Source organism: Tasmannia lanceolata, unplaced genomic scaffold, assembly GCF_043159265.1.
Source record: "Tasmannia lanceolata isolate RefF3 unplaced genomic scaffold, GAP_Taslan_0.1 ptg000011l, whole genome shotgun sequence".
Classification (NCBI taxonomy): domain Eukaryota; kingdom Viridiplantae; phylum Streptophyta; class Magnoliopsida; order Canellales; family Winteraceae; genus Tasmannia; species Tasmannia lanceolata.
The window spans coordinates 7,808,667-7,820,021 of record NW_027518688.1 but is presented as its reverse complement, the minus strand read 5'-3'; the positions used below and the strand labels follow the sequence as shown (position 1 = coordinate 7,820,021).

The 11,355-nt window shown below is 40.4% G+C and overlaps 2 protein-coding genes across 3 annotated transcripts in view; one reads left to right on the top strand and one right to left on the bottom strand.

Moving 5' to 3' along the window:
* The first annotated feature begins 4,635 nt into the window (after positions 1 to 4,635).
* LOC143886399 (putative 1-acylglycerol-3-phosphate O-acyltransferase) overlaps positions 4,636 to 11,355 on the top strand; it is a 59,998-nt gene continuing 53,278 nt past the window's right edge. Inside the window, exon 1 of the mRNA XM_077390356.1 lies at positions 4,636 to 4,847. Coding sequence (XP_077246471.1) covers positions 4,711 to 4,847 — 137 coding nt within the window. The 5' untranslated portion in view covers positions 4,636 to 4,710. The remainder of the gene's footprint in view (positions 4,848 to 11,355) is intronic.
* Positions 6,361 to 9,495, bottom strand: LOC143886398 (uncharacterized). Of its 2 annotated transcripts, none has more exons than XM_077390354.1 (4): positions 9,134 to 9,495; positions 7,193 to 9,000; positions 6,898 to 7,102; positions 6,361 to 6,798 (listed from the first exon to the last, which is right to left on the bottom strand). In XM_077390354.1, exons 2-4 carry the CDS (start codon positions 8,997 to 8,999, stop codon positions 6,498 to 6,500), a joined length of 2,313 nt encoding a protein of 770 aa, XP_077246469.1. In that variant the 5' UTR covers position 9,000; positions 9,134 to 9,495; the 3' UTR covers positions 6,361 to 6,497. The 2 variants fall into 2 exon arrangements, with proteins under 2 accessions (XP_077246469.1, XP_077246470.1); XM_077390355.1 differs by having other exon boundaries at positions 9,187 to 9,495.

Here is an 11,355-nt window from a genome sequence, read left to right as displayed (position 1 = left end):
ATGGACCATTGAAGATGTTCAAAGAATGGAGGAAGTCACAAAGCCCAAAGAAAGTTGACCGGGTCCACCTCGGCGACCGTGGATGTATTTCTGAAAATTCAGAAACAATCTAGCATGGTTGGGCCGGTCAAACGCCATAGGGCCGGGCAACCGCAGATAAGTTTCTGGACAAAAAATATGAAGTCCAAAAAGCCCTCGCCGGGCGATCGCAATAGGCCCTATCGACCGCGGCGGTTCGATTTTTGAAAATAAAAAGTGAGCGCCTGATAGGGGCTCAAAAAGCCCTCGATCGACCGCGCCGGTATCGAAAAGTAGCCGTTGGAGCTCAAACGGCTAGATTTTTCTTAGGTAGTTTATTACGGTTTTGCCCCCAAACGGTCATATCTTTGTATGGGCTTTTTATACCCTATCCATGACCAACTAAAGAACCTTTTGGAAGATCATTTTCAAATCTCTTCGAGCTGACACCTTCAAATCTAAAGTTTTTAGTTATCCTCTTATATGCTTTGATCTGTGTATTTCACATTCATCAAGAGGATCTCCATAGGGCTTTCACTTGTATATTCTTTTGGAGAGATTGAGAGCTATTATCTTCGTATCAAGCCTAATCAAGAGGCTACGAGAGTTTTTCTTTATTTGTTCTTCATTGTTAGAGGGTCTCCGATTTGGCCCGTTAACAAAGGCAAATATTGTTGTTGTATGAGGGTCTTCGATTCGGCCGGTTAAGAAAGGTGAATCGGAGGAGAAGAGGTTGTTTGTAAAGCTCAGAGATTCGACGTATAGAATCTTACCATTAGTGAAGTACCAAAGGAGACAAACTTGGAAGAGTAGAGTAGATCCATTTGGATGTTACCGGCTCATCTGAATTGTGACTGAGATCGTCGCAGGGATCCGAAGGTCAATCCCACAGAACCCTATGGTGGTCCCCACTGCAATCTCACTCTATAGTTAAACTACACTCGCATTAGGTCAATGGACTCCATCAAGACGTAACCTTGAAGATGGCCTTCAAATCATCTTACCCCTAATCACATCATGTATGTGTAAGTCATTTATTCGTAACTACATCTACTAAGTTGAGTCATACAGGTGGACACCAATTACCCCCTTGGCCCACTTTTGGTATACTATTTTGGTCAAGCAGTATTTAGCCTCCAAATGCATTTGTAAATTCCTTTGAAAACAATTCAATATTTCATATAACTTTACGATAAATATTTTATCAAATCCGCCTAGCCAGGCTTTTTAATAGGCCTACCGCTCTGACAAAATTGTAGATGTCATTCCCTAAATTTTAGGGCGAAGAATCCCTTGTTGAGTATCACTATTGGTCTCGAGGGTTTGCTCTAGGATATAGCTCTATCCGAATGTGACTCTAAAATAGAATCACTATAAGATAGGCTAAGATCCTAGAATGGGCCGACAAACCAATAAGATCCCTCAGGTATAAGGACATGTGAAGGGTCATGTCTGGAAGAACAACTTTATACTTTATACTCCACAAGTTGTTCTTTATTTGATCCGATTTGGTTGCGTGATCCAATAGTCACACCCACTCTTCTTGCTTAGGATCCACTACCCAGATGACCGAGATAAGTCACCTCATGACACGTGCATATAGGCAAGATTGGTTCTAGTTGTATATAGAAAGAGATGTGCAGTCTCTTTCCCAACTAGGAACTATTAAGGCTTGCATAGAAACAAGATGCCATATCTCCTTGCTCCTTTGGATCGGTGAATCTTTTGAGCATGCCATTTCTACAATACTACCCTAAGGACGAACATGTGTCAATAAACAAGCACATCGCACACATTCATTAATAGAATTACCCATTCATGTCATGAAATATACTTTTATTAATTAATAAATATCATTCTACTGATGATCGTAGTTAGTACAAAATTAGTGGTCAACAAGCCCTCAACGTAGGCATTCTCTAAAAAAGAATTTGTGATGTGGTATGTTATGGCAGACTCATAGCCGATTACAACATATATTGTTTCGGAAGGTGACCGAGCCCATTAATCTAGTGGATGGCAATGAATCTAATCCATTGCTATTAGTTCCAACATGATCAGAAGAACTTAGCTCCTTAATCGAATCCATTTACTATCATTTCCAACATGCGGACAAAGGTTTTGTCAAGGAGAATTTATATGAGATACATGGGCGTGCATTTACATACAAAAATAGTAAAGTGAGGCACACCAAGCTATTTGGATGATCAAAAGCATTCATTTGTTGGTGCTTGTTGTAGATAGGCGTTCCCCAAAAATTTTACTCATAAGATGATCTAGCCCTTCAATTTGTAAATTAACTCTACCATCATATTTTTGAATTTTCTAACATGTCCACTTTCCACCATATATGAATGGTTAGATCATCCCGTGGAGAAGATTTCAGGGCACTACCTATTTCCAATGAGACCAACAAAGGAGTTGTTTAGATCATCTATATAGATATGCTCATGTGTCATATAAAAACTGCTAGATTAATGCTTCTTATTGTTGTGGGCCAACCTTGTTTCTCATGGTGGAGAGCATAGGATGGTGTTGGAAAATAGGGAAAATAAAAAACTATTGAGTAATGATAGAATGAAGGGCGCCCTGCCTCATTAGTCAAGTTCAGCAAAAATCATAGCCATTCCACTTTTTTATGGGGCCATCCACTTTTTTTAGGTGCCATCATAAACGCAGTTTTGCTGAAATTGACCAATGATGGCGCCCTTGAAGTTAGTTTTTGTAAGGGCGCCCTTCATTTTATCATTCCTCAAAACTATTTTAACATTAAATTTGAATCTAACTACAATATATAAAGGCAAAATGATGGGTTAAGTTCTTCCACCCTTTGCTGTTATTTCTGCTTGTGTCCCACTGCCATAATTCCAATTGTATCCCACATGTAAGGGCATTTGTATCAATTGCCGTTATTTCCGCTTGTGTCACACCTTTTGATCCACACGTCAACATTACTCTTTTACCATTAACCCCTTTGTTGAAATCTAACATCTGTTTCTATGAGAAATTATTTGAGGGTAAAATCGTAATCTACATACGAAAAGTACCGACATAGGGTACCTGTTGGGTACCTCCTGTCTATGACAACTACGGCAAAAAACTACCAAGAAGAGGCATAGACATATGACAATGACGAAAGAACTACTTTATATTACTCATGCAGGACACTTGCAAAATATTGATGGATTCCGGGCACCTGAAGAGGAACAACAATTATGGAAACCCCTATCGATTGGAGGGCTAGGATTAGCCTATATCGATTGGAGGGCTAGAATCAACCTATGGAAATAGTTTAACGGGCACAACCGATTGATGTTGTGTTCCATCACATGGACGGTTTAGATCAACCTATAACCCTCTATAGATCGGAGGGTTCGGATCAACCTATTAAAATTATTTTTGGGGCACAACCTATGTAGGAAGTGCCCCATCCAAAATAAATTTCTTTTCTTTTTGTCTGGGATTTACACGTCAGCATTATTGTTTTACCATTAACCCCTTTGCTGATATCTAACATCTATCTCTATGAGAAATTATTTCAGGATAAAATCGTAATCTACATACGAAAAGTACCGACATAGGATATGGGCCATACCGTACATTTTAATAGAGCGAGGACTGCGATCATCAAAATACGGTGAGTAGTGCCATTATAAATATGATAGTGAGGACATTAGCACTATATATAATTTCCAACTGTCGTTGTTACTTGGATGTTCCCACGCAGGTCGGGTTCAACCCGAATTTGGGTTGGGTCGGGTTAAGCTTTTTCGCAAATCAGGTTGGGCTGGGTTGCAAAAAATCAACCCCAATTGGAAATTGGGTTGGGCTGTCGGGCAACCCTACCCAACCCGAAACCCGAATTTGGGTTCCATCTGAAGAAGTTCTGTATATGTGTGTTTTTCTTTTCCAACATTCAAATAGTCTCCACATTCCACAATGAACGGTTTGGATAATCCTAAGGTGCGACCGTGTGATCATCAAAATATAGTAGTGCGGATAATATTTCCCTTTGTTAATTGTTAGTCCTTGTTTGATTTGGATTTTGAGAACCGATTGTGGGTTAAAAACTGATTATTGGTGACTCACTATTGGTTCTCAAAATCCAAAACAACCCGGCTTGAGTTGAGGTGGTCAACAATTGGTACCGTATCAAATCAGGTCAGCTTGACCCAACCCAACCCGAATTGGGTCGGGTTGACACCCAAGTTGCACCCCTAACGATGATGAAAAAACTACTTTTCCTTATTCACTATGTGCGGGTTAAATTATAGAAATGTTGATATTACGAATGTGGACACCTGTAAAAAAAAATATTGACGAATTCTGGGCACCTTAAGAGGAACAACAATCATGGAAACCTCGATAGATTGGAGGGCTAGGATCAGCCAATGGAAATGATTTTACGGCCACAACCTATTGATGTTGTGTTTTGATGTGATCTGTACCATTTTAAATGGGTAGACCTAGGGCATTCCCATGGATGGTCTGATTGGAAGATGAAAAATCCCACTAATTTGAGATCCAAACAGATGGTGACCCACGCATGGTGGAACCCATTTCACCATCCAAATTCCCCCTGGTCAACGTTGGGTAACTCTCTAGAAGGAGACCTTCCTTCCTCTTCAATCTCCTTTCTTCATATATTTTTGCCCCTCCACGTCCAACACCACCACCATTTCCATTTCAACAATGTCCGAAGAAAATACCAAAACGAACGCCGATTCATCAGCTTCTGATTCGAAATCGAGTAGTTGCCGCCTTCGATGGGTTCCCACTTCAACCGATCGTGTTATCGCCTCCGAAAAGCGCCTTCTCTCCCTCCTAAAGTAGGCTTCTTTTCTTTTCCCCAATTTATTATTTTGTGCATTTTTGTTCTGATTAGTTTTTAATTATCACCATCTTATATATATAGTAACGTCAATTAAGCAGAAATTTCTCGAAATCTTGGTTCCTTGAATACACATAAGAAAACCCAAATCGTCTTAGACTCTAGGGTTGTTAAATTTCTCCGATTTTGTTTGGGGGAAATCTAAATTGGGAAATTTTGATTTGTCAAGTTGGCCTCTGGCGAGGAAATGCTAGTCCCCTTTGGAATTCTCACATTTGCTGCCGTTTTTGTGTTGACTTTTGGATCCCGATCAAATCCTTGAATTTCCAATTCAGCAACTGACAGTGAAAAAAAATCAGATTTCGAAATAAGCTGTGGAAATAAGAAATTGGAAATCCACAGATCTGGCAGTTTCGTTCACCCTCTTGGCTCCTCAACCTCTCCCCTGCAGCTGGAATTACCCCCTTCCCTCTCTGTCTCCCTCAACATGAGCAGGCAGATCTATTCATTTTGTACTGAAAACTCAATTCCAAATCCAAATACAAAATCTGAGGTATCCAAACGAGCCCTTACAGTTTTCTCGAAATATCGGTTCTTTGAATGCGCACAAGAAAACCCAAATTGTCTAACAATCCAGGTACCATAAATTTCTTTGATTTCATTTGTGGGAATTCTGAATTGCGAAAATTTGATTTGTTAATTTGGCCTCTGGAAAGGAAAGGCCAGTCCCCAAATACTCAAATTTAGATAATTTCCCAAATTGCTTTTTGGCTGATATTACTGGGTCCGAAAAATACTAAGATTTCATACGAGGGAGCTTCAAATTTTTTTTTTTGAAGCTCTGATTCGTGTAGTCGGTCTCTGCCAATGAAATGCTAGTCCCAAAATACTAAAATTCAGAGATTTCCCCAAATTATTTCTGTCTGACATTCCAGGGTCCCCAAGTTTCTATGATTTTGTAATGGAGATCATGAAATTTTCGATATTCTGATTTGTCGAGTTGGCTTCTTCAAAGGAAATGCTGTTTTCAAAATACTCAAATTCGGAGAAATTCCCAAATTACTTCTGTATAACACCACAAAGTCCTCAAATATATTTTGTAGGTGAACTCTTAGTTGCTGTAATTCTGGTTTATCAGGTTAGTCTTTGCCTAGGAAACATTACACCAAGAATATTCAAATTTAGAAAATTCCCTGAATTTCTTTTCTTACTACCCATGTTCAAATCCATTGAAATGTATATCCTCTTCTTCTCCTTTACCCAGTGCTTTAGGGAGAAGAGATGCAATCAGCAAAACGATAACTCCCTCGTCCTTAGTTGTAAATTCCGTTTCGGTCGCCATTTCGTTTTGGCCACCGAAACGGAATTTCGGTGGGATTTCGGTCATTTCGGTGCATTTCGGTCGAAACTTTTCGTTCACACAAAAAATATATTAAAAAATATGAGAAAAATCCAAAAAAATAAAAAATCAATAGAAAAAGATGAAAAACTAATAAATAGTCCAAAATATGTGTCCCAAAAGGCATATTCATTACTTAAACACATAAAGTCTTGCACAAGTGCAACTGATAGTCTGATACATAGAAAAACATTAAAAAAAAAAGATACATGAAAATGAAACATAGACAATAGCTAGTAGCAACAACTCTCAGTCATCATAACCCGGATGATCATACTCAATGTCTTCTTCGTCGTCGTCGTCGTCGTCGTCGCCGCCGCCGTCATCACCACCTGGACCACCAGTATGGACATCTTCTTCAAGAGGCATGAGAAAGTCATCGTTGTCGTCCCCGGCCCCAACCACAACAGTAGGTGCTTCAAGATTTTCCCACCCAATGTCTTCCGGCGTGAATATGACATCTTCTTCTTCTGCAACCCAATCCATCTTGACATCCAGATGGTCTATGCTCAAAGGGTCACTAGTGGTAGATGATTTCCTCAACAAGTCCCTGAAAAGGAAAACATTAAGTTTAATCAATGTCAAAGGTTAAACTTAAAAGCTTAAAGTGATGAGGTGAGAGTTGAAAACATTATATTACGTTGTATACCTTTCTCGAAACTTAAGATTGTAATGGACAAACACCAAGTCATCTAATCTCTGGTGCTCCAACCTATTTCTCTTTGCAGAGTGAATGTGTTCGAAGGTGCTCCAATTCCTTTCACACCCAGTCGCACTGCAGGTCTGACTGAGAATTCTGATCGCAAATGTCTGTAATTCTTCCACGTCACCTCCGAATTGATTCCACCATGCAACTGTAAAGTAACAAATAGTAAATCATTATTTGTTGAGAAACTGAAAGTTAAAATGAATTATACTTAATTAAACAAAAAACTCAAATATACCTGGTCCCAACTTCGTTCGGTTGCGGATTGCAAGCTTCATTCCAAACATACCCTTAGCCTCTCGATAATCCTCAATCTGATTGGTGATGAGGTCTTGTGTACCTTCATCAGGTACCAATCGAGTGATGCATGCCAACAAGCCTCTGGTTACTTCACTGTGCCTAGAGAAGGTAGGAGTGAAAAAGAGAGCAGGGTTAAGAAAATATCCTGCTGCATGGAGGGGACTGTGGAGTTGCCTATCCCATCTTTGGTCGATGATCCTCCAGATGGGATTGTAATCTGATTTTCTCTTCAACCTCTCCTTGATGTTCTCTTTGGCCTTATCCATAGCCTCATATAGGTAACCCATCGCCGGTTTGTCCTGCCGATCTACCAAGCGCAGCACTCTCACTAAAGGCTCGCTGATGTTTAGAATGTACTTGCATTGGTCCCAAAAAGATTTATCCAACACAGTACTAACTACCCCTTCACTCAGTGGGTGTTGGACAAACCTACTAGTACTATACTCATCAGACACAAACATCTGCTGAAGTGCTTTCCGATTCAACACCAGACTTTGTATGCTAATGAAATTTGTAGCAAATCTGGTTGCAGCAGGGCGGCACAACTCCTTCCCTCCTGTGAACTTCTTCCTCATCAAATTCAAGAGGCTTCCATGGTTGTAGATGAACTTTGTAATCGTTCGAGCCCTCTCAATTGTGGTTGCTATGTGAGGAAATACAGTCGGTTTGCACAGATGCTCCAAGATGAGATCTAAGCAATGAGCTGCGCACGGAGTCCAGAAGAATGTACCAAACGCGGCTTCTAGTCTTTTCCCAGCAGCTTTGTAACTTGGCTCACTGTCAGTTACAAATTGCACCACATATTCCGGATTCACCTCTCCGACAATCTTTGCAAAGATATTGTATAATTCATCGGCATTCTTCACTATGCCAGATGCATCAACGGATTTGAGGAATATGACTCCTTTAGGGCAGTACACCAAAAAGTTGATTAGGGAACGTTGTTTGGTGTCTGTCCATCCATCTGCCATAATGCTACAACCAGTGTATCTCCACGACATCTTAATTTCCTCCAAGTAGTTGTTTACCTCATCCACTGTATTCTTCAAAATGGGACCCCTTAAAGCATGATAAGTAGGTGCCTTATAACCCGAACCCACGGCATTCACAGCGTCAAACATAGGTTGCCAGAAAGGTGAATTGGCAACGTTGAAAGGGAGATTGGCATCGTAGCAAAGCATGCCAACCGCCATGTCTGCTCTATCCATTGTTTCTTTAGTAGCCAAAGCACTTTTAATGCTTGGCTGGGCTCCAGGGGTTGTTCGTGCTGCAAAGAAATTCCTGATCCCTCCTGTGATTCCCTTCTTCTTCCTTTTTGTACCACTCGGTTCTACAAGAACTTCCTTACCTCTTCGTTGAGGGACTTGAGGCAATTGTGTGCCAAGGTCTTCTTCATCCTGCTCTTCTTCTTCGTCTGGTGTGCCATAAAAACCTCCAACCTCTGCTCTGGATATGCTCATCCTAGCCCTTTCTTTTCTCTTTGCATCTAAAAGGTGCTTCATTCGATATTTTACATCTTCAGTCACTTTTTTGCATGATGCTACTTCACCAGGAACAGCCGCTAAATGTTCTTTCAAGCGGGTTATACCTCCACCCGATATGACTTTGCCACAGAATATGCAAGTTATTTTATTTCTTTGACCCGGAACCAATGTACCGTAAGACCATGCCGGGTCATCCGATCTAGCGGGTGCCGAACCAATAGAGGATGCTCCTGCAGAAGGTCCCGAACCCGACCCACTCATTCTGAAATGAAGTAGAAGAAGGGGAAAAATGAATTAGAAGAAAGAATATTGAAACAAATTACAAAAAAATGAAGTAGAAGGGGACAAATGAAGTAAGAAATAAAAGAAAGGAAATGGAAAGAAATAAAGAGAACCTTGGGGTTGAACTTGAGTTGAAGAGAAGAAGAAAAAATTAGCCTTCACTCACTTGAAATAAGCCTTTGGAAATAGTTCTTGACTTCTTGTAGTGGTAAGTTGAATATATGCCTTCCCTTTGCTCCAAAATAGACTTGGATTGAGTTGAAGAAGAGGGTAGACTTGTAGGAAATTTAGTAGAATAGATAGTGTAAGTGAAAGTAGAGAAGAGAAGGAGAATCACTTATGTGAAGGTGGAGGAAAAGAAGGTAGGGAAAATGCTATTTATAGAGTTTTTTATTAATTGTGCATTTAAAAATGACTAAAATACCCTTCCCAACAGCTATAAACGGTCACATTTTGAGGTTAAAATTGTCAAAAACCAAAAAGAGCCGTTGCAGGGGCATTGTCGTAAATTCTGCAAGTCAAACTAGCCGTTATGGACGATTTCGGCCGGAATGGAGAATTTCGTCCGGAATGGACGAAATTCCGGATTTCGGAAAATTTCGTCCGGAATGGACGAAATGGAACGAAATTTCGTCCGAAACGAAATTTTGCCAATTTCATTCCGGAATTTGAACGAAACCGGTTCGTTTCGTCCATTCCGGACGAAACGAAACGGTATTTACAACTATGCCCTCGTCTAGGGGGGAACCTTCCTGGAAATAGCTTTCTTGAATATCCTTGTGATTTCTCCCTTGATACATTTCCCATATTTTATTCCCTTCCCTCCTCCTACATCCTACAACTATACCTTATCAAAACCAAATCTTAATTTGAAATTAAAAAACCCAAAACAACTTAAACATCAAACAACTTAGAGACCATACAAACAAGGACTCTAGCCATGAACCTCATGATGTGTGAGGCATATAAACTCCTAACATGACAGTCCCCCCATTAAAATAACCTTGTCCTCAAGGTTACAAATTGAGATACCGAGAAAGCTTGCCACTCTTCCCGAGCAGCGTCTTTTGCAAACGAGTTAGACCGTTGCACGAGAACTTGCGTAACAACCTGATTGTTTCGGTTGAAAATATGCCGATCTAGAATGTCCAACGGTTCCAATTGAATTCGCCCCTCATCGTCAGCCATGGGAAGCTGGGTTTGGGGTACACATCTGTTGTCCAAGATTTTTCTTCAAGAGACATGACAGACCCGGTTAATTTGGTAAGAGAAGGGCAGCTCAAGCTTGTAAGCAACTTTGCCAATTCTCTGTAATATTTGATAGAGCCCAAAGTACTTGGGAGCTAATTTGTAATTGCATCGAAGTGTCACAGTGGATTGCTTGTATGGTTGCAAACGCAAGTAAACCCGATCACTTTCTTTAAATTCTTGTTCACTACAGTGCAAATCAGTACTCTTCTTCATATGGGCTTGAGTGAGCTTGGTGCAAATTTTCTCTCTCGAGACAGATAACTAACTCATGCTCCTTTAGTTGTTGATCCAAATTGGCGACACAAAAGTCACCAGAGACATAAGTTTTCGTAGCTGTGTGGAAGTTCATGTTATAACACCACTCGGTGAGACAAAGCCATCTGGGTCACTGCTTGGGTCGATCTCCAGTCATGCATTAGAGGTAGTTCTCGAGGCACTTATTAACAATTTCTGTTTGTACATCGATTTGCGGATGATACGCAGAATTCATCTTCAATTGGGTCCCTTGCAGATGGAATAATGCTGTCCAAAAATAGCTTGTAAACACTGCTTTGGGGTCACGAACTATTGATGAAGCATCCCATGCAGTTTACAAATGTTGTCAAGGAAAACTTGTGCAATGTCTTTAGCCATATAGGGTTGTGATAGTGGAATAAAATGTGTAGTATTTGAAATGTGATCGACAACAACAAAAATAACATCTTTTGCATGTGAGCTCGGCAACCCCTCGATAAAATCAATAGAGATATCAACCTAAAGTCTAGTTGGGATTGGGAGGGGTTGTAACAAAATTGGATAAGCCATAGTTTCACTCTTATTACACTGGCAAGTATCACACTCCACAACGAATTTCTGCATGTTTTTCTTAATCCCTTCCAATATAACAAGCCTCTCATACCGTGCGTTGATTTTTGAACATCTGAGTGGCCTCCAATGGGGCTGATATGCACCTCCATTATCAACTGATTTCAGAGTGAAGGGTTGTGGCCCACTACCAATCACTCCTGTAAAGAAGGTTTTCGTTCTGTGAATTGTATGGTGGTTGTGATTCCAAATCAGTTTGCAATTCATCAATTACTTCATG